General features: G+C 34.8%; 1 protein-coding gene across 2 annotated transcripts in view; it reads left to right on the forward strand.

The window, feature by feature from the left end:
* Window positions 1-2,312: 2,312 nt before the first annotated feature.
* The window catches only part of LOC149797209 (uncharacterized), a 32,874-nt gene continuing 10,175 nt past the window's right edge, over window positions 2,313-25,011 (forward strand). Inside the window, exons 1-9 of one of the 2 annotated variants that reach the window (XM_089960368.1) lie at window positions 2,313-2,496; window positions 3,112-3,260; window positions 3,850-4,200; window positions 5,766-5,855; window positions 6,827-7,025; window positions 9,004-9,152; window positions 11,320-11,703; window positions 12,278-12,388; window positions 13,964-14,094. In XM_089960368.1, the coding sequence (XP_089816494.1) occupies window positions 2,402-2,496; window positions 3,112-3,260; window positions 3,850-4,200; window positions 5,766-5,855; window positions 6,827-7,025; window positions 9,004-9,152; window positions 11,320-11,703; window positions 12,278-12,388; window positions 13,964-14,094 (1,659 nt within the window). In that variant the 5' untranslated portion in view covers window positions 2,313-2,401. The remainder of the gene's footprint in view (window positions 2,497-3,111; window positions 3,261-3,849; window positions 4,201-5,765; window positions 5,856-6,826; window positions 7,026-9,003; window positions 9,153-11,319; window positions 11,704-12,277; window positions 12,389-13,963; window positions 14,095-25,011) is intronic. The other variant, XM_089960369.1, reaches the window with a different exon arrangement.

Raw genomic sequence — 25,011 nt, forward strand, 5'->3', positions numbered from 1 at the left:
GCTTGTCGGTCTGGAACAGTTTGCACAATTACGTCAACATACGGGGCCATTAATATAACCGCGCTGGACGTCCGATTTGTTCTTGACCAAAAGGGCCAATGCACACAGAGACTGCATATAACCGACGGCAGCAACCAAGCAGAAATTTCCTGTTTTCACAACAATAACTTCTCTCAATCTACAGTCTACATCAGTACGACAAATATGCTGCAGATAAGGATGGATAACACCCTGAATTATACTGATGGCTATGTCTGGATACAATTGAAGCGTGGGTATTTATAACGCAACATTCCCTTAAATTATTTTCCCACTTGATATCCTCGTGACTGAGTCTGCTGCAAAAGTTGTTTTCCTTTACAGATCTTCCCTCTAGAAATCTAAGTAATACTTTTCCAACGCTGTAACGATAGAGGTTAGCTTTGGTTTTGTTTTCCTTTCCTTTCAATAGCAGATTGAAGGTATATTGTTTTAAGCATTTCACTTTATGCACTTGAGGATTGAAACGTCTCTTTTTCAGCAATTATGCAAGGTGCCACATTATCTGGATCATGCATGGCGCAGAGGCCAGTGTACGGGTGTGGAAACAAGCTACCAAGCACAGAAGATGCTCGTAAGTGCTATTTGAACGATTATTCATTATTATCATTATCATGCACGTAATAGTAATAATAATATTAGCAGTGTCCTCGTGCATTCCATATACCGGATATAAGTCGCTTGGTTGAATACTTTAAGTCATGTACCCTGCAACGGAATTTAAGAATCAACTGATGAAGGCATGGGAGACATTGGATTAGTTGTTATTTTGTTGTAGTTATTCCCGAAAGATTCACGAACCAAATCTACATTTCATCAATCGTATTCACATCCCGTGCTGCGTCCTTGTGAAGGTCACTTTTTTGAAGGTATCTCTTTACTGACGGACAGTCGAATCTTCTTTTTCTGCTGTGTTATACAACACGAAACGAGTCATTTAATAGATGATACTATAGATCTCTTTTACTCGGTAATGTGTTTTCGATGATATACATATATTTACTGTATATTCTCTGAATCTTTTATACTTTAGAGACTATCAAGCTAAACATTTTTTGCACAGAATTAGTGTTTCGGATGCGTAGACAAATTGCTAAAGATTAAAGATTGTGACATACTTTGGTCATCGTCTCCATCATGCAGGTGATAAAACACCATTGTATTGATGAAATCGATTTTGTTATACGATGCTCTATTCGGTGTTATTTGTTTATGCTTAAAATCTTTAACGAAAGCAAAATGTGATTTCCTTTGAATTCTTTTAAACGTGTGGACGTCCGATGCAGTACCAAGTGAACTTTTAAAAATTATATTCGGTCGTGAAGATGTTAGATTTTCAGACGAGGAATATCTTAACTTGAAAATGATTTGTGAAAGGATTTCAATTATTTTTATGGATTAATAAATATTCGCAAGAACCGGATTCAATTTCGCGTTGGTTGGATTATTGTTGTTTAAATAGTGGGTAGTTTCATTATGATGTTGGTCAATTAATTAAAAGCTGATAACAGAAGCATATATTGATGTAGATGACAACAATTTTTGAAAATTTGAAAGTAAACAGAGTCTAGACTGGATTGTTGATTGTCTTTTTAGAAGAATACACGGAAACAAAATAAAATTGATTCGTATTCTATACCGATAGAATGTGATTCAAACATTTGTATGAGGTATTTCAATAGAAAATCACTGAAGTTTGAAGAAATAAAGGAAAACACAGTTTCTGTTCTCACTTGATTCAACACATTTTGAGAAGTGTTGCTTCACTGACTCGATGGACACTTTACTTATTGCGCTATTTACAAAATGAAATAGGCTTTGTTTGGTACAGTTGTGTATCTCTCAATATGATGTTTGTTAGGAGTATCTAGCCAGGACTGTACTGACTTGCGTTCAACCCCATTCATACGTATTTGTCAAGTGCATTGCATATCTATTGCTCATATTGTTATTAGGTTTGTACGTTCGTTTTGTGAACCAGGAAACAACCCTTATACAGATTCTGATCGTATTAAAACGCCTTTTGTGAAGATCAAGTCATTTGAATGAGACATTAGTAATCGACTTGAATGAAATCGGTTTGTGTTTAATATACTAAAATAGACGATGAAACTCTTAATGGCGGCGATTTGTCATTTCGCTTTCATAATTTCCGACATGTTCTTTAACTGATATTTGTGTCGCATGTTTGTATTTGCATTTCAGACATCTTAAAATATATACTCTAAAACATGAGTATAAGGGTGTGATATTTTAATGTATTGCAGCTGGCAACCACACAGAAACCTTTTGCAATAACACGACCCAGGTGCTTTCATTAAAGTGTCAACAAAGTGAGGTAATCTACATTAAAGTCATTCGCATGTATGCGAAGAATGAGACGTCATCTTGTAGCAGATCACATCTGAATAATCCAAATTATTGCTGCCTTTATGATCCAAAAGATTGTGAGATAAAGTGAGTTTATAAAATATTTGGTTTTAGATATTATTTTTCATGCAGACTTGCTCTTTCTTTGTCTCTTTCTCCATCCATTTGAAAGAGGTTATTCTTGAAGTAAAATAACATTGTTGTTGGTAGCGAGATTACTTTACATTTTATAGCTTGTGTCCTTTATTCTCGAGTAAACAAAATATTGCGAAACTGAAAGTTTGAAATAATCTACCATGTTCTCAATTTTAGATAAATTTTAAGATATAACTAAGAAAAAACGCGGCTTTCAAGTGAACCTTGCCATCATAAACAATGTATTGATTACTTATCCTTCTCTCTTTATATATATATATATATATATATATATATATATATATATATATATATATATATATATATATATATATATATATATATATAAGATTGCAAATATTTGATATTTCTTAAATCCATGTAATACCTGGTTGATGTTCGACTATTACATCCTTGCTGATTGCAATGTATACTTTCTGAACGCTAAGAGATATAAAATCTATATCATTCTTTTAAAAGGGAGCCAAATAAAACGGATAATTGGGTTTTTTTTTATCATTTGCTGGTTCTATTAGGAAAGTTTAATACCTTTGTTTCCATTTTCAGATTTACTGGAGATCACACGCTGTACAAAGAATGTAATGGAAAACAAAGCTGTGTTATCCCTTTCGTTAGCGTATGGACAAATTCCTCGTGTGACTCCTCATATATTGACCAAACACATTACATGAGAGTTGAATATCAGTGTATACCAGGTAATGGTGATTTAATGTTATTTAGCAGGAATAGTTTGAAATTCAATTTCAAAAAGGAGGAGAAAAGCAAACTATTTGATCGAGAACCTGTGTCCAAAAATTCCTCTTAATTTGAGAACTTGTCTCTGTATGATATCAATATGGTGTTGTTTAATTTATGTTGCGGCGTACATGCTTTTCTCAATAGTCTCAAACGTCTAAGCCAGTGAAACTCAAATAAATTTTGTATGATATTTGAGCTGTCACTACATCCATGTCGAATAATGTAAAATACTGCACACATGAACAAATACTTCAGAAATGATACAATTAGAAAGAGTACTCAACGCAGAAATTCTCATTATATAGAATTTTACATCAAACATTCTTGCGAAAGAAAAGTATTAAATATTTTATTCTATTTCCAGAATTTATGGAAACTAGTTTAAATTTAAAGTATCAAAATTTGCTGTATCTGAACTTGAAAATGGTTAAATTTTGATATTACTTTTGCATTTATATAATTACGTTTTGCTTTATTGAAGATCGATCGCAATTATTAAACCGCTCAAATAGACTTAGTAATGTGTAATTGTTTCGCCCGTTTTAGATCCGATTTCTCAGAATGAAAACAAAACAGGATGGACATCCGTATTTATATGGAATACCGGGTACCAAAGTCCAATCACTGCCTGCCAATCAGGGGGAATGTGCAGACTAAGGTCTACATATGGCACGATAAATGTTACGGCGCTGGATCTTCGCCTCGCTTATGATAATAATCAAACTTGCGCTCAGATAATTCACGTTACAGATGGATCAACAGAATATACTATTTCCTGCCAACATAATAGTAAATTTCAGCCAACCCACCTTTTTGTCAGCAACTCGAGTGAGTTACTGTTTCGGCTGGACAACAAGTTGAACAGGACTGATGGATACTTTTGGTTGAGGACAGATTGTAAGTATTGCATTTACCTTTACCTAAAGTTAACTACGATTATAGTAGACCTAGAGTTTCAATTGCATACGTAAGCAAATAAGTGTGTAATAGTTTTCTTTCAAATTAATTTAAAAGTAACCCATTTACAACAGTCAACTTGCAGATTATGCGGCAGCTGATCTGGTTCTACGCTGTTTACAGTAGAGTATGATTTATGCTGCGATAATTATAAAAAGAGATTTAACATATTTGGTTTGATTTCTACGACAGATGTATAACAATACTTCAAAGCTTGATGCTGCTGTTGTTTATAGCTATGATACACCCTTTCTCCACCTCCCCGTCTACTATTGCTGTTACTATATATACCATTTATTCAACCAAAACAAACAATACCACTACTAAAATGATCGTCATTGCAAAGAGGGGACGTTACGTACCTCGCATGTCCAAACATTAGCAATACTCATCTGAAAATTGCCTTGATAATGAACTGCCATTGTGCTTTCTTTGAGTGAGACTTTAATGAATTTTGTAAAACTGTCAACGCAACATTTTCCATCCAATCTACAAATCTTTACATATTTATGATCAGTCTAAAGTCTATGAGAATGGCTTCCTATTTTTATCTTACTCCGAAAACCCTATTATATCCATTTTCATTAAACTTCTAATTATTTCTCACAATAATTATTTTCTCATTTAATACAGTACTAATAACTTTCTATTACACTGGTTTATTTATCATTAACCACAATGGCGCTATTACTTTTGAAAATACTTTCGTTTCACACTTAAGAAGCAAATATAGTCTTGTGATGTGTCAAGACTGTTGACCTTCTAGTATGAATGTATGTAATCAATGAAAAGGCGCCATAAAGAATGCCTAAACAAACTAACCCCGAGCAACAAAAAGTACGATTAAGGTACTAACTTAATAAGAATTGGCTTTCCACACGAATCATGTACATGTTCAGTGATTCAACTTACATAAACTTAGAGGACTGTTGCTATTCAATATATTTTGTCCCCCATACAGCATCGTATATCTGTTACATTGAGCGACAAGCATTTAAACATTGAAGAGTATCAATCTTTAATTCAAATTTACTTCAACAAAGTTTATAATCATCTCAAACCACAGAAGTTTTTTGTGACGATGATTGTATTTCAATGTGGATCAAACGTATTTATTCATTTGCCATGATGCGATTCTCGAAAGGAACTTGTTAGCTTTCTTAATTTGTGCATTCTTGCACGTACATAAACGTATACTCCAGTAAGAACATTCTCTCGATGAATGTATTTAGAGAAAGACTGTTCATATCTGCAAAAACCGCAGTAAACCGAAAACTTTTCAAAATCGAATATTTTTATTGTGGGGTGGATTAAGTGTTTTCGGTTTTGAGGGTTTTCACTATATATCTGTCTACCATGAAAGGATGTGCTACATATTAAGTTGCATGTATTTGTGTGCCGTTGGCCTATGAATTACTATTTTTATTATTATTATTAGTAGTAGTAGCAGTAGTAGTAGTAGTAGTATGGAAAATTGAAACCATTTTGCATTCTGTACATTTTAGCAATGATAAATGGTGCCAGGCTAACTGTGCAATGCTGGAACGCAACACCTGTATACCGATGTGGAGATGAACTTTTGCCTGATGAAGATGGTAGCGGAAACGTGGTCTTATTTTAAAAAATGTTATATTACTCTATTTTAGTTAAATCTTATTAGTGTTGAGTGACTTTATTAATTAGTAAATTTTGTTGAGAGTTATGTCTCTTTTAGTATTTGAATACTGCGTTGAATGCAACATTCTGAGAATTTTGATACGTATCCATATAGAAGTATAAATGTACACAGCTTAAAACTGCATCACCCGATCCTACTTGCATAGATGTATCCAAAGCTCTCCTCTCAGAGTGTATATCCTACACTATATGTACATATATAAACAAAACGCAGTATATTTCATAAACATTGATACCTACCTAACTATTAATCCAACTATTTCATAGAAATGCTCTAGATATCATAAATCGATAGTAAACCTTATAAGACAATTGCTAGACTGTGTATGACGAGCTTACATCATTACAGCTTGAACCGATGTTACTAACTACTATGTATGAAATCATGAAATCAAAAATGGGTCATAGGGCATACAAAACTAAAATATCAAAGCGTTAAGGTATATTTGTTCATTGCATAGTTCGTAAAAATAGGCAAAATGTATTTTTATCTCCATTTACAATTATCAGAACACATTTGCGTCTCTTTATCATTTATACGTATGCTTTAAAATGTATTTTACTTTTATATTTTTAATTCCTGTTCAAACATAATACAGTCTAAATATATTTTAATGCAACTAAAAACGCTTATACCAAAATATTCTTGAGGTTTCTATTAAGATATTAAGAAACCATACGGACGAACGAATGTAAAAGAGAGAGAGAGAGAGAGAGAGAGAGAGAGAGAGAGAGAGAGAGGGAGGGAGGGAGTTAGGGAGAGAGATGTAAACTATGGATAATGACCTTCCACATGTCTAAATATGTTAGGCAGACTTGTGAAAAAGTCGTCTTTCTAAATTATGGAATAGTTAGCTATTAAAAGAGAATATATTCGGTATATTGACAGACATCGAACACAATTCTACTATGTGCGTGCCAAATAACACCTATATCCAGTTGTACAAATTTTCCTGTCCGGATGAGAAAGTTATTCAAGTTCTTCATGTGTACATATTTGCTAAACGAACCGTCAGTGGCTGCAAAGGCGTCTCTTCCGCCACCAGGCCAGACTGCTGCACGTATGAAGATGAAGATTGCGCTATAAGGTCAGTTATATTCATTGATAATTTTCAAGTAACAGTATTGTTCCAGACGTATTCCACGTGCAATGACGGCAATATGCAATTTAACACTATATATATATATATATATATATATATATATATATATATATATATATATATATATATATATATATATATATGCTGTTGGAAGAAGTAATTTCCTTGTGACGTCAAGACAAAGTGTGATGTATTGTCTGGGAGAATTGCATATCAGGTTATTATAAGAGGAAAGATTAAAAAGTGTTGGAATGTAATGCCATTGTTGGTTTTGGTGCTCGAAGATGATATTGCTGGCAATAGGCAGAATTACCACGCCAAAGAAATAATAACTTAACATGCTCTACAAAATATAAAATAAAGTTATATTAACTTGGTAGGATGCGTGCTTTCAGTAATACAAATATAACCGACATTGTACCTTATTATCACCATATTTTTTTAAGAAAACGGGGATTATATCGTTCTCCCCGATTGTTAGTATTACACTGAAGCTTATCAAACAGATATGAGGACCGTACTCTGTAGAATATGGTGGGATAATAGTAGTCTGTAGATATATCCTAGGATTTAACGTGTTTAACTTGGCCCCTGAGAGTAAGGCTACGGGGTGGGGGAGTTAATTTTAAAAAATCTCAAACAATTTCTTCAATATCGAAGAAGCAGATCTGAGGTATGCGCCAATTATAGTCGAGGTTTAACATAGTGCACTGTTTTCGTATTGCAACCTTGGGTCTTATATATGTGACTAGGACATGTTTCCGATGAGTCATAATTTGGAAAATGTTAAAATCGTTACCCATTTACAATATATAAGCTTGAGGACACGATGAGATTATGTCAAATAAGTTTCCAAATAGAGACCCAGGGTCATATCCTGAGGCTAGGGAACTTAGGCCACAACTGGCAACTATCGAACGTCTTTTCTTATAATCATTTATTTGTTTGAAGGTCAGGAGGAGACGAAAAAAAATGTATAGACGTTAGATCTTGCTAAAAGGGTTCGGGAATTATCTCGTTGTTATAACTTATAAATTAGTAATGACCCCAGGCTGAAAACCACGGGAGCACGAAATCAAGCATATCTTCAATCAAGACTTTCGATCATGTAACTGTGGTATGGAACGTATCCCTGGATCATATTATGGATGAAGTGAACCCAACATAATCATGGAAGAGTTTTATTAAAAATACCTACTTTATAACCATACATACATTTCATAACGGTCTGTGTGTAACAAAGACGTGCATCTGGCTTATAACTCAAACACTATCAAAATTCCATATTATAGCCTTTTAAACATTAAATGGGCATGAAGAGATAAACAAGCATAGATTTGTTGTTTCAACATTGATTCTAAATTCAGGCCATGAACCAAATGAGATAGCTTGTAAGCCCTAGGATATGCCATACCGTACAATTGATATAAGTCTACTTTCATATGTACAATATACATATATATATATATATATATATATATATATATATATATATATATATATATATATATATATATATATATATATATATATATATATATATATATATTAATGCATGCAATATGAGAAATGTTCGAAATATGACTTTTTCGTTTCACTGAGATGCTAGCTATGCAATAATTAGTCTTCAAGTAAGTCTAAAGTTTGATAGTTGGTATGTTTGATTCATTAAAATCAGGTCTGATTATCATCAAACAACATCAGTCTCGATTTTGAAATCGAGTTTCCAATGTATGCGAATTAAAGTGACATTTCAAACGTAACGTCACTTCTTGTTGGTTGATATAGAAAATCAAAGACTAAAGTAATATCAAAAGCTAATCATCTCTAATATAGTTGCCAAATAGCATAACACGTCGAAGATTTGATGCCCGAAATATGACCATTGTCTATTCTACGTAATATGATCATTTGTAGCAAATTTCAAGAGTCTAAATTATCAATTTCTTGAAATATTTAATAGCTATACACAAGACTACAGCAGGTACATCCAATGTAACGGAAGACAGTCATGCTACGTGACGGTTGCCAGTATTGTCACCGATGGACATTGTGACCCTGGGTACATCGATACAACACATTATATGAACATCGTTTACGACTGTATTAAAGGTAAGATACTTTGGTTAGTAATAGCTACTTTACCTGTTTCTATTCATATGTATATCAATAACTCCTTGCACATGATTTTATGTAATCTTTTTATTTTTGTTCTTCATGGCTGTAAATTGTAGAGATTATCCTTCGTTCGTGGCGTATATGCATAGGGTCCCTTATCAGACATTAAAGGACGCAAAATTGAGAAGGATCTATAAAGAGATGCTTGCGTACATCTTGACAGTTACTAATAAAATAATTACAAGTAAACAAGCCTTATTCCCATTGGAGGGATCGGTCACGTGGTATCTTAGAAGAATTAAGTTAATTCTTATTGAATGACTTAGGTCACATGACTAGGTAGTTTGAAACATTTCAATGAGTACTATGATCTATCACGAAGAGGTAATTGTGCGATAATTGTAACAGGACGTGTATATAGGATAGAATTGAGCAATCAGATTTCATTCCTATATTTCGAGTCATTCTTTTTTGTGTTAATATTGTAATATCAATTCTTTTGATGTGTTTCATGTTGTTCTTAGATATTATTTGAGAGGAAAACCATTTGTTTGGACCGTTCAGTGTAAACAATTGTTTGGACTATAATGTTATTCTAAAAATATTGAACTGTTCATGGATGTCCTGAATAACCCAATTATATCAACGTCATGATTCTTGGCGGACGTGTACATTTCCGGTTCTGAAGTATATACGAAACTTTTTATTCCTTTGGACATCAGTATAACTCTTCCAGGATTATTTTGGATTCACTTCATAACCCTAATTTCCTCTTACATTTTTATTTTATACCATTGGTAATTAAATTGTTTATTACGTTTTTTAAACCTTGTTCACTTTGCATCTTTTCGTTACTTAGTTTATGACCATAAATTCTTCATACTATCACTGTGGAAGATACATATGTAAATTTGTTGTCATAAACGTCAGAAAGTGAAAAGGAAACAATTCAGGGGCGAAATGAGATTCTAGACACCATCCAGTCTAATCCCATGTGAGTCGAAGTATATGCCCCTAATAGCTATGCTTAGCTGATTTCTGTGTCTGCTTCTAAATGACTTTGGTTGTGCTTCTTGCATTATCATATTATTTTGATAGATCACCCTTCTTGAGGTAGAGTGCATTAACTTTATGAAGCTTTATCAAGGACGACGAAATTTTTGATGGCTGATTATAAATTTGTTTAAACGGCGATCATAACGGACACTGAATATTCATCATCTGGTATTACCTTGAAAGTTGCCCTGAAAGTCCAGAAAATTGACCTAGAGCATAGTGAGTCCTAACTGTTGACTTTAAAAAGCATTTTCCATAGAACATCGCTAACAGAGACAATGGAAGCATTGTCCAATGTTAAGTCCTCATGATAAGAGTTTCTAATTGAGATGAAAATGCTTGGAAATACATGAGTCTTCATTGGCATACTTCATGGATATTCATACTTCATGGATATTCATGTTTTGAGTTTTCGAATTTCACAAAAATCTACTGAATCAACGTGTATTTACAATATTTATTGCTTTGTACAAAAGTTTGATAAATTTTTCATATCCATTATTATTAATTATAATTTAATGGTATTTTAAAAGTCGTGCTTGTTCGCGTTTATTTTTAATTAATAATTCTTCTCAAATTGGAGCACTACTGTTTGCAGGTGCTTGATCACAAGCAATGCGTGTAAAACTTGAATGACTTTGTAAGACAATGATCACTTAAGGTGGGCTAAATAGACAACAAGCAGGTATATGAATAAATATGAACCCAAAAGCGGAACTATGTTTTCGAACAAACAGTTTAATGTAACAGTATGGATATGATTATATAATACTAACATCTATATCACAGAAGTAATTAACTACACGATTGTGTCGTTCATTAATTTAAAAGGAGAACTTATGCTAATATACTTACTTGATCAGACAGAGCAAAATGCGTATCGCATGATTCGTATGAATTAGTATTACCTCTAATCGTCAACTCGATTTAACGTTTCACCATAAGTCCCTCTCATAATTGTTCCTTTGATTTTTGTTTTTTTCTAAATGTCGAATTCATTGTCGATAGAAGCGATCTAGTAATTACAATATAACCTTACTAAATCTCTCTTTTTATCAATCAGCCTAATATATCACCACTTTACACTTTAATGTTTTGTTTACAGAGTCAAGAATTGGGACCATAGACTCCGACAAACCTGTTGGACCAATAAGTCCCATCCCTAGTGGAAGTGTCTATATATCTAATGACGGATATAAAGAAGGAATAGCCATTTCAGCATGCCAGACGGGAGGAGTTTGCAACGTGCAGACTACTTCGGGATTCATTCAAATTATCGCCCTTGATATTCGCTTTTCCTATGATATCCAAGGGAAGTGCGTACAGAGACTTGTGGTAAAGGATGGAGATAGCGAGAAATCAATCACCTGTTACGATAATAATGATTTTGAGGCAAGAATTTTATATACAAGTAAAACGAACAACATTTCCGTGCGACTAGACAATACATACTTGGAACAAGGCGGGATGTTCTGGATTAAACTCAAAGGTAAATGTGTTTATAAAAAGAAATGCTTATTGAAGATTAACTTGAATCAAAAGATAACCAGATTTAAAATAAACATTGGAGAATATTTTACCTCATAAAGGCCTATATATACTATTATATTATGTTCATTTTAACGTTTCTAGCGAAAAAAATGTACACTACGATATGTTTGTATATTGAGAGGGTTGATTTGTTTTCCTTTGTTAAATATAAAAAAACGAACTTCACATAAAAGTTCAGTATTTGACGGTCAAACATATAGATTGCACGTGATTGTACATTTAGCTATAATGTGTGGCAGTTCCAAAGGAAACGCACTCTATTCGCTATGAAATGCAGTCAGATAGCTAAATAGTCAACAATCTGATTAAGCGTTGGCTCACTTGATAATAATTATATGACAGACACACAAAATTGTCATGATTAAATTTCCGCTCCCGTTATTTTAAGTAAACTATCAAACATTTCGTTGAGTTACCGTCATGGAGAGTATGTTCCGAATGACGTACACCAATTTTGTAAACGTAAAAGCTTGAATAAAAATGTTTACTGTTGTGCTATCTTATAATTACAGGTACAGACGTCAATGCTATTCTGAGGATGAACTGCGGTCCGCAAGTACCGGTGTATAGCTGTGGTGATAGTTTGCCCATCTCTGAGCCATCAAAAGGTGGCGCGGGAGATGGTACGTATTCAGAAATATGTTTTTAGTTTTCTATGCCTGAATGGGCTTTTTAAAATTTAAATTATCGTTTGAAATGTCTTACAATAGACAATAAAACTTACATATACTGAAACCTCAAAGAGAACCGTTACTCAAAGTAATCATCCTACAGAAAAAGCACTTTTGAAGCCTTTCTTCTACGTTAGTATTTGATTATGGCTCGTGTAAGCAAATCGCTAATAGTCTTTGCTCAAGCAAATGACACTTGCTGAGATACATAGTTTACAGATATGTGCTAGGTAACCTATGAAATGTTCATAGCCAAATTAAGGACTTTAGCTTAATTCGTAGCAGTGTTTTGCCTGTGAAATTACTATAAGCAATATGTAGAGAGAATCATATTCGAGTGATAGGTACTGGAATAATGACATGGCGGTTATGGATTGTTTCGCTCAGCAACTCTCATTAATTGTTAGGCATAAATTTCCTTACACTTGTGAGCAAAGATGTAGAGGATGACAATAATGGTTTTGCGGAATTCATAGCGTGGTTTATATCATTTTTCGGCCACCACATTGGATTCCAGCCAAAAACAAAGATGTGTAAAACATGTTTCCTGTCTCTTCGTAACAATTATAGTCAGCAATTATCTGAATTTTGTGCGAAACATTGAAACGTTTTTAAGCCTAATAAATAAGGTATGTAGCAATTTATAACAAAAACCAATCTAGGCCTCTATTATTTACTTCAACTCTTATTAAATGTGCATGCACCTTTACAAATTTCGTTTTCTTGAAGAGCTTTAACGTTTAATGCAGTTGAAACAAATTGAAAGTGTTATAATGCAAATCAGTGTAATCATACAACATTTTAAAAGTTTACAATCGTTGTAAATATAAATACCATTTCAAAAAAATTGTAGTGGTTAACCTCAGATTAAGAAATGGAAGAAACGCTGTTGCGAGTTTGTTGAATTTTCGCCTCCATTTGTGAACCGCTCCGGTGGCCTAGTGGTTAGAGGGTCCGCCTCGGATGCGGGATGTCGTGTTGATCCCCGAGTCATATCAAAGACTTACAAAAATGGTATTATCAGCTGCCTTGCTTGGCGTTCAGCATTAAGAGGTTAGTGTTAGGACTGGTCGGCCTGGTGTCAGGATAATGTGACTGGGTGGGATATCATGCTATATGTCTGCGGCATGATGGTCCAGTGCTAGACATCACTATAAACTGCCACATTGCGGACATCGTAGCGATATGACTGAAAAATTGTTAAAGCTACGTTAAAAATCAAAATTACGTCACATCACATCACGCCTCCATTTATGCGATCTATGTGGAGTTAACTTAAAGATAGGCAAATCCTGTCTCTACTTCGAACATTATTGCAGTACTGGTGCCAATCGTATGCTTGCTGCATATCGAGCGTGCACTATGACATTTCTGGACTGGCTCGTTGTTTCAGAAAGGCTTTATATAAACTGAAACTGCTGCAAGTGGAAACATTAAAACCTATCATATACATATTCGTAAATGAGTAGATGCATATGTGAGTTCTTGTGATATGTTCAATTTCTTCAATTCATTCCATACTTGTAGCAGGTTCTAGAAAGGAAGACAATCAAGTGCCAATCATAGTTGGAGCCGTATTGGGAACACTTGCGTTGCTAGGCATCGTCGCTGCAGCTGCACTTGCTTACAACAAACTGAGACGACCGAAAAGTTCCGATGTAAGTATAAGCAAATGCAATCTTTTATGAGGCAACGCATATTTAATATGCCGCATCATTCGTAGTTTCATAACTTTGTGTTATTACGCTTGTTAGTAATATGTGGATAGTAGATAAGCGTTTTCAATCGCATTACAAGGCTTTTAAAGAGTTCAAGTCAAGCAAAGTAAACATTCTGCACGTAAATTTAACAGATTGGAAGCAATCTGCTCGTAGCATCAGATACTCAGAGACTTATAAACAAAGATCACGCATTTAAAATGCTCAAAATTGTCCAAGTTCGTATGCAAATGTGCGAATGTATTTCAAAGATTTCATCAACGTATGAGGGCTTGTACAAACGTTCGTGGACGCTGTGTATTAAAATAAAATACACCAAGCTAGAATTCTTAATAAAGCAAACATTCTGCATATCATAAAACCATTTCTGATCTTTTTCGTACATTTTGGTAAAGTTGCTTTTTTCTCCATTATGAATGCATAATTTCTTTGAGCTGCCGGTAAAAGTATATTAAGCATCTGTTCGCGTCATGATTCGTGCTACATGCAGTCGTGCACAGTAAAAACGTCTGAAGCAGCTGAGAACGTCAAGCGTAACGTGACAGGATGTCGTGCTCTGTACGAAGGTAATGAACAGCGTGTACTTCGTGTGTCGCGCCAGATGAAGTCGTGCCCTGAAACTGTTAAACGGTCGAATGATTATTAATCAAACGATTTGCATTGCTTTTTCTTCTTATAGGATATAACATTCCCACTAATGTCCATACAATTAACTGAAACTCAAAGGAACTGTAATATAATGTGATAACAAAATTCTTTGTCAATGAACGTGCGGATCAACACTATAATGAGGAAAATATCGTTAGAATATATATACGTTTTTGTCATTACTTCTTTTAACATGAAAAAGAAAACTAACGTAAGATGCTATGATGATCAAAATATGGTAGTAGGAATACTAAGTGGGGTTTCGGGCTCAAAGATATTTTTTCACGGAAAAAGTACAAATTGTCAAGGTCTCTAACCCTTCTACCACTCTAGCCCATACCCCGAAAAGTGGTTGTCGGGGCGACTCTTGGTCGTCGGGATTTACTACGGTTCCTAGAACGTACTAGTGAAAATTCATATTGTTCTGTGAAAAAGGGTCTTTGAGCCATAAACTACCATTTAGCATTACTACTGTAATTGATACACGTTATTGTTAGGCAAATTATTTTCACTTACCCGATAGCAACCAATCTAAAACGTTTAATCCACCAATATCAGGTTCAGATTTCCGATACTCAATCGCAAATGTGTCAACTCCATTTTCACAAAAACGTTTGACGTCGAAAGTACACAACCTAAGTTTAACAATCACATTAGTTTCTAGTTTATGATGATTGGACCTGATCATCATTGTAACATGAGTTATTATTCTAACTAGTGCAGTTTTATGTTCATCGGATCCGAGCATTCGATCAACTGTATATTTTTAATTCCCTTTGCACGTTTCTTACTTTCTGATTAGCCAACTTTAAGCAGGACATTTTACTTCGCAGTCCAACAAATTCTGATATTAAAATAAAGTTTTTTTGTCCTTAAACTTATGAATTACTTTTCTGTTGGCGTTACACTTCAGTCCGCTTTTTCAGGATAATTTTATAAATCAAATAACTCATTATTCAAGTAAATATCCTGATAAACATCAACACATTCAATTTATACATCAACGAATCAGTATCCTTAAACAAGAGCTTATAATCATGCCACTGCCGTTTAACAAAATTATGATGAAAATCATACATCAGCCTCTTCGACAAATCCAAAACTGCAGCAACACATATCAGTGTATTCAACTTTATATTTGTTGATAGTCGTTGAAAAGCCACTAGATTTGTGTTAAAGATTTTCATACTTATGAAATCATCTGATGCAACAAGCTTGTTCGTCTTTTTACATCAGTGGCAATTGCAACTTTGACTCGTTTTTTTGATATTTCTATTGACTAAAATATCCCAAAATCCGTTGTTACAATTCCTTTGCAATTGGTATTAGAATCAATCTAATCTTTCATCAACTGTTAATAATTAAATTTTAGAACCCGATGATCTTCTCTTAGAATAAGCCCATATTTTATCGCTTGTTTCAACTTTTTTAATAAATTACGTATCGTTTCTTGCCAAGTAGAGTCGGAACAAGTTTACGAACAATAGAATTATATTTATTGAGGTGTTCCGACAGCAGCTCATAATCAATAAACATTGATCTGGCACAAAACGGGTAGTCGTGGTGCAGATAGTACTAAGTATCAGTATAATCAAGACCAACTTCTACGAAATAGCTAATATATTCCGGTACAGATTTATCAGTCTCTTTAAGAAATTGATCGGTACTTATCTGATAAAATCCACTACCTGGCATTGGCCCGGACATCGCGTAGCCTTATAAGTTATGCATGTCGATAAATAAAAATAATGTTAATAATAATAATAATAATAATAATAATAATAATAATGAGGACTTTATATAGCGCCTAATCTTTAGAAGCTCTAAGCGCTTAACAACATTAGACAACACCTATAACATAAAAAACATATATAATGATATGATTACAAAACACATACACCATAAAATTGGAAAACATAAAAACATGCTGAAATTATTTAAGGTAGATAGCATTATTAGGACATTATATTTGTTCTTGCAGTCGAAATAAGTCAGCTTTAAGAGCACTATTGAATGAGATCACTGTGTCTTTGTGTCGAAGTTCAGTGGGTAATTCATTCCACTTTGCTGGGCCTTGGTATGCAAAAGAACGTTGTCCATATGACTTCGTTTTCATAGTGGGAATAATGAGTATACGGTTGCCAGAAGAGGGACGTAAGTATCTTGCTGGTGCGCACACGTGGGTGAGGTCGGATAATTATGTCAGACTGGAGTCCGTCAGTGAAACGTTGCACAGAGACAAATTTCGTGTTTGAGTTTGGATTAAATGCAATGCCATTGTAGGGTACAGATCAGCGGGGAGGTGTGCACTGATCGTGGCACTCTAAGGATGATCAGAGCAGCTGTGTTTTTAACTTTTTCAAGTTTCTGGAGTAGATATTGAGATGAACCAGACAAAATTGAGTTGCAATAGTACAGTCGTGAAAGTGCTAATGAACACACACGTCTTTTAGTGGCATCAACTGAAATATTTGCGAATGGACCTGATGCGTCTCAGCTCAAGATTAACAACCTTGCATACATTTATGACATGTTGGTGCAATGTTAGAGTACTGTCCAGAGTAACACCTAGGTTTCGTACTGACTGTGTGAAATTAATGTTGGTTTTGCTGATATTTATTGTTTGACTTAAAGGATGTGAATGAGAAAGTCTTCGTGTTGTGATCAGAATGGCCTCACTTTTATCGTCATTATTTGCAGCTTCTTGCATGTCATCCATGATTTCTCATCAGAAATGCACCTCTCTACACCTTGGATGGTAGCATGAACTTCAGTTGGGTGGCTAGATTTGTATATTTGGGTGTCGTCAGCGTATAACTGGTGAGACACTGGATGATGACCTATGACATTTGAGAGTGGCTGAGTGTACAGAATGAAGGGAACAGGTCCAAGAACAGATCCCTGTGGAACACCACAACATATATTAACTGGGCTGGAGTGTATTATATTTGCAGACACAATTTGTGTCCTGTAGACCAAGTAAGACTTGAACCACAATATGGCTCTATCATGAATGCCAAATACATGCAGGAGACGGTGAAGTAATATATCATGGTCTATTGTGTCAAATGCTTTAGACTAATCAAGGAGGGTGAGGACTGTCCAAAGCAGAAAGAATGTGATTAACTACTTTTGATGAGTAGTTTCAGTACTTTGGCATGGGCGATATGCAGATTGTACATGGCTAAAAAGACTGTTTGAATCCAGATGAGATACAATCTGGGATAGAAAAACTTTTTCTAAGATTTTTTGTATGACTGGGAGATTAGAAACTGGGCGGTAGTTCCTTAAATCGTTATGGTCGAGTCTTGGTTTCTTCATTAGATGCTTTTCAATGGCAGTTTTGAAATATGATGGGAATTCTCCGGATGAGAGATAGAGGTATTAATATCATCAGTTAGTAAAGGCAATACTGGATCTAATCACTCAAGCAGCAGTGATGTTAGAATTGGATCAAGTTCAGATGTCTTTGGTGCACACTTCATCACCATTGTACGTACTAAATCCATAGAGACAGGTTTAAATACTGCTAATGGTTGCCGCTGAAATTCTGTATCAAAACTGTATGGTGAAAACGAGTCAATTGAAATTGTGTTGTCAATCTTATCTCTAATGGTTTGTATTTTGTCACGGAAGAACTTTGCAAAGAGGTCCGGAAGGTCGACTGGAAAGAAGATAGTTGGAAGTGGTGTACATTTGTTCCTTGACATTAGCTTGTTAGTAATCTCAAAGAGATCTTTGCAGCTGGACTTTCCATGATCCTAGTGTTGTAGCGGGCTGATTTCGCTGCACGGATTATATTGTTGACGTTCTTCCTAACGGCTTCATAGATTTGCTTATGAATAGTTAGTCTGGAGGAAAGCCAAACCCTCTCAGCTTTACGGCGGTCTCTTTTAGCAGTGCGATGCTGGTCCCTATGACGGAGAATAACTTTTGAATTGATACTCTGTACTTGGTGGCTGGGGTATGTTTGTCGAGCAATTAACACATGCAGTTATCGAGTTGTTGTGCTCTAGGAGGTAAGCAAGGTGTTAGGTTTGCTTGGATGTCATGCATTAATTTGGTTCTATGTAGGAATATAACTCGATGGAAGATCAGGATTATAATCTAACACGTACTTGTTCTTGGCCTTTTCATACGTTTTCGTGATTACACTTATTCCACCGCGAATTGCACTTTCGATAAAGTTGAACATATCAACGTCTGTTAACGTCTGTTTTACGTTGATGTACGTGGGAACAGCATCCCAACTTAATCACCGTCCTGAATAATACCAGCACGGATCTAATCTGTAGTTGCTATAGCTAACATTTCTAAAATTTTCAAATGTATCCGCCAACAACTAAACTTTACTCATCATATATAAATGATGATAATCACCAAACGTTTTACAGTCGAACTTATTCCAAATTTCTTTGGCGTAATCGTACACAGAACAGTAATATTTGGTAGAAATAGTACTGAATAAAACGCGTCTTTGTCAGGCAATTCTGTTTCGTCAAACTTATCCCAATGGTCGAGTTATTCGTACGGGAAAACTCCTTTTCTGGTTAACAGAATATACTTGTCACCGAAATGACTTTTCAAATTATCAAACTTAACACAACCTTTGACCAGTTCGTCTAACGACGCAGCCATAAACTGTAAGATGTCAATGAATCTCAACTTTCCAAATGTAACTGACATATAGTTATCGAAATTATTTAGAATATAATTACGTTGTTGTTCAATTTTAGACGTTCTCGAATTTCTACATCACCAAAATCCTCAACAATAATATGTGAATAATATCCTTGGAAATGGTGCAGTAAAACAGGAATGAAATCCGGTGTTTTGTAGTGCAAATTACATTTTTCATGTGCGACATCGCGATATTTTCCAGCTATATGACAATGATTTCGAACTCGATCATCGCCTCAGAAACATTGACATTTATGACACAGATCTGCCGTTGGGAATTCCGCTTCTTGTTCTTTTGTTAGGCGTTTAATTTTTGTTGTATTATCTAACAAATTTGAAATAAGATTCGTTTCGTCAATTAACTGTTTCAGGAGCCACTTTACGGGGTCCTGCGAATCCTTAATCAGCGTAAATCACAAGTATTTTGATAGGTACTGACAAACTAGAATCAACAACACAAACAACTTTATAAGCTACTCCACATGGCATTTGGCCCTGTACGTTTCTAGTATTTGATTTCTCGGGATTATTTTCCACACCAAATTGTGGTCGTAACAAACACTCAAAATCAGCGTAAATCACAAGCAGAACTTTCATTTTATTCTTGTAATTTTGTAAATTGCAATATGCTGTCGTTTTTGTTCGGCATTGTTATCCGCTGAAAGTCGACGCAGCACTCTAGATGTTTTTGTAAAGTTTCTTCTGATACACATCCGTGTAAACACTTATAACAAGAGTACTGTTTACCCTTGTGCTTATTACAACACTTTCCAGCAAGTCCATTGAAGTTCTTGATCCACACGTAATGGCTTTTGTATGATAACAAATTTACAGTTTCTTTTATGCCTTTTCAGATATGTCTCGCGAATAAACTCTGTCGTTATCGTCAACGCCAAATACGTTTATCGAAATACTATTATGTTGTTCTGTTTCGGAATTTGATTTTTCTGCAATAGGAAGCTCTGTTCCACTAAAGTTTAGCATTCGAACATAATCACTATATTTGTTTATTCGATCCATGTTATCAGCGGCTGGAAATAACGCTGATAATACTGCCCATTGAAAATATATATCATCGTTGTTGTAGACGCTAACTCAACATTTCGTAGAAGAACACACGAGACTCCGTGGATTGGATTCTACTTCATTGTATAAAACAGAATCAAGAAATTGACTCAAACTTCCAACCTGAACCAGAAGCTGCGTATTCCTTAATCGTCATCCAAGTTTCCTGGTTAATTTGGTTGGACAACGATCTATGATCAGTACCGACTAGCACCAGTTCAGATTTTGCTGTAATATACGGATCAGCAGGTTCATCGTCGATCGAATTGGATCGCCATTGGATATGTGCACTTTTGTTAGTAGAACGTGATACTGTACCAGAACCTTTAGTCCTTTGTGTTTGTCACGTTCCAGTTTGATCGTGGATTGAGCTGATGAAACAGATTTGTAGAAGAAAAGCTAGTTAGATCAAGTTGGTCTTCGAACTTCCAGCTATTATCTAATCATGAAAACGGCTTTGCAATTTGTCTTGGTAAATTACTTGTAGTTTGCATCAGTCCTTGTTTTGTAATATCTCTCAATTTCAACATTATATATAACACAGTTTACTGTCTTTCTAATACGATATCAAAATGCAGTCAATTAGTGATTAGGATAATGTATATTACAACGATAGCAAAAATTGCAACTAAGCGAACTAATATTTACTGTTGACCAACAAGAGTACTTCTACAAACATTCGAGATGGAACTGCTATTTTAGGAATATACTAGGAGTTATTAACCTGAAGACATGAGCATCGTTTGGAGTTAAAACTGGGTATAAGATAAAAGTGACAGGAGAAAATGACAGCGAATACATAGAGATGTTTGTTAAAGATTGTATTTATTCGCTACACTGCGAAGACATTCCAGAAGGAAGTAGAGTTATCAAGTGAACGGTAAAGTTACAGATATTAATACTGCCAACATCAATTTACAGGCTGAGTTTTAGAAACATCCACTCCACGATTTGTATAAAGCAAACGACAAAGGTATTGTTCGCAATATTAAAACAACGAAAAGTGTTGCATATCTAGACAATATGGGTTATTTGCATGTAAATATTAGAGGAACACAAGTTAATGTTGTTTGGGGTTAGTCTCAGGGACTCAGGTACGAAGTTTTAAATGGTCTTATTCCAGAAGGTATAGTAATAGATCATAGGAATAGTATCAAAACAGATAATAGATAACACTGAGCTTGAAACATCAACAGAACATAATACACGAGGTAAAGCAGCAAATGATTGCAACTTTAAACATCCTCCTCGTTGCGTGATATCAACAAATTTGGACACTGGTGGAGAAATATATTTTTAATCAATTTATGTTGCAGCAAAATATTTTGATATAAATCCATCACTAGTTAAATTTACAGCTGATGGAACAACGAAACCAAAAACTTTTTCTATCAGATGGAGTAACCTTTCGAAACGACAACTAAACATTTACTCGTTTCTTGAAATTCCCACTAATTCCAATCCGCTAATACAACTATGACACCAATTCGAAAATAGCGTCACAATTAAACTGCACAACTGATAAAAAGTTTTCTTCTAGAACTTATCGTTCCGACCCTGCTGAAGATTCAAATCAACAACTACTGTATAACCAACTTTTGTATCACAATTTAGTCGGATTGCTTCTTCTAGTATGTTCAAGTTCAAAATATTTGCACAAGCAATACTAACATCCAAATTATTATTTTGCTTTAGACAAACATTATTTGTATATGTCGGCAGCTTCCTCGCTCTCAAAACGGTTGGCCAATCTCAATGACGTGGCAGACAAACTATAAATACCAATAAAAAAGTAGTTGAAAACGAATCTGATTAACTCGATCTTAACTCGTATTTGTTTTTATCAACACCACCAACAACAACATTGTTGAAAATTGAGTTTCAGAATGATGGAGAACTTGTAGAATATATTTCTGAAACTGTTTTATCAGATAAACAAAAGCATGGTAGAGCAACGTCTGGTAGATGCGAAGTTAAGTTTCACCTAGCACAAAAATAAAATGCATTTTATATTTTAGTCTTTGAGCACCAGGTATTTTGGAATATGAGCCGACCGTTTATGAGCATTAACATACTAGCTCGCCAAAAAATATAACGTTCGATTTTGTATTCGCTAAGATTTTTAACTTGATGACGGATGTCACAACAGATCGTAAACATCTTCTATCGTTGCATAAACCAATCAAATGTAAATCTGTTATAAAAGAAATACTTGAAAATTTACAATAATCTTATTAGCAATTGTTTCTTAAACCCAGGATCTTTGATACTACTTGTTGCTTTCCAACTGTTGACACTGTCGAAATAATCGCACCATTTCACCAAACTTCGATTTCCTTTCCTCGCTATCACTGGTGTGATAACAAATATCTTTTGTTCTGTCTTTTGAAGTTCCTCTTCATAAAAGCTACCAAATACATCCTCGGCTTTTAGATATTTTGCTTAGGAAGTGACTGGTATTTTTGTTAATACTCGATGTACAACAAATAATTCGTCGACGAATTTTGAGTAAATCCTAATTCAAACGTTTTCTTAACTAACGAATTTGAAACTCGATCTCCGACTTAAATTTGTTTCTGCGATACATGTTTTCGTTTACTAGCATTGGATTTTCAACTGCTTCTTTCTGTGTCATTTTTGATAGATCGGTATTTTTCGTTATTATATTCTGATCGGAGCCGCGGCAGTTCATCGACGTATTTAGAAAATCTTAACATTTTTGCATTTACTTGATAAACATGACACTGTAATAACCACTAGCTGAAGTTGCTCAAGTCGATTTGGCGAGTAATTTATTTTTCTAATCCTTTTCCAAGATAAACAGTTTGATAACTTCGCTCGGAGGTCAACCGATCAAAATAATTGTTTCATTAAACCGCTACCCAATGTGTACCTGATTCGTCGTTGAAATCTTGTAGATATATTACACAACTAGAAGCGGTCGTAGCGATTTTAGGCGTCGGTGAAATTTTTAAAAGTTCGTCTTTCGATTATACTCCATGAAATCCGTCGATGGATTTAAATTTATCTAGTATTTCAAAGGTGTTCAGCGGCGGATACCAGGTAACATCAGACCTGGCCCTAAGCATCTGACGTTTTTCGTTTTCGATTTTGTTTTACTAGCGATTGCATCATTACCTTGTCCAATCCCGATCAGATCGTAAGTAGACTTCCCGCTATTCCTGCTAGTAAAGGACCGATTAATCCCCCTGTACCATCGTTTATTTTATTGACCTCGCTTATTGCAATTCGTCTTTCGTTTCGATAACATTCTTTATCAGTAATCGTTAGACAAAATCAACAAGCTGTTTGATACCATCACCGGAAACCGCTTTCTTTGTAGCACCTGATATTTCTCTGAAGCTGCTGCGTTACCTTGTGTTCCAAAGACTGGTAATATTTTCGGAAGTATAGTTTTTGCTAATACTGATCTATCGGGTCCTCGAAATTCAACATGTGCCATCGGGGTTGTTTAAGCGACTGATAAATTTAAGACTAATGATTTATCGTTGCTAATTTTGTTATTTGTGGTTGTGTCAGTAAAAGTTTTGTTGGTGCGGCGCCTTTAGCGTTGAATATTGTATAGATTTTAAAAGAAACTGCTTGGCGTTTAGCAACTGCGGCTAATAATTTTTTAATTTCTCCTGGTGATAACTTTACTTAATGTAAAACGTATTTCGTTTTAATTATTATACTTTATCAGATAAAATTCGTTTGCTAAAGTTGTTTGTTTATACTTGTACGGTCACACTACCTTTGGTAGCGTCCTTTGTTAGGAACCTGTTTGATATGATAAGTGCATATGCGTAATAAATTTCAACAGGAGCATCACCTAATATGCACGTATCTTCTATATCTACTGCTGATCCGATAGCTAGTTCGGAATGTTTTGATACGTCGAAGTAAAAGATCGCGTAAAGTGTCTGAAATTCTTTCGATCGATATTTGTGATTCGCTATCTACGTCCTGATATTTTTGCATGGCCTCCATCAAGTATATATATTGGCGTGCAATGTTTACATCAGAACCAGCCGCAAAGTTGCATTCGATTACTCATTCTGGATACTGTTTCTAATTTATGCTGATAACTATTCGCCGTACATCGGGACTATCAAATACGGAAATGTGTTTCTCTTGGCTCCAACATCAGTTTTGTGGCTGAAACACAACAAATATATGCCGTGGAAGTTGTTCGCTAGGCGCTGTTTTTATACGACATGCATGATCAGCAGAATTAAGAACTGCTGTTTGATTGACTTTGTTTTGCATGAAATATATATGTTTCGTGTACGGGTTAACATTTCAAGCTCGATTAGTGTATTGAATAAAGGAACAACTCGTGGTATCCACAACGCTAGTTTTGAAATTATAAACTGAAAATCTGTAACATCAGCGGGTCAGATCAGACAGCCGTTTTGATCGGCTCGGTCTAAGAAAAGCGTATGTTTGATTTCGCGAAACACT

The sequence above is a fragment of the Sinohyriopsis cumingii genome, chromosome 6 (genome assembly GCF_028554795.1).
Source record: "Sinohyriopsis cumingii isolate HCF-2022 chromosome 6, ASM2855479v2, whole genome shotgun sequence".
NCBI lineage: Eukaryota > Metazoa > Mollusca > Bivalvia > Unionida > Unionidae > Sinohyriopsis > Sinohyriopsis cumingii.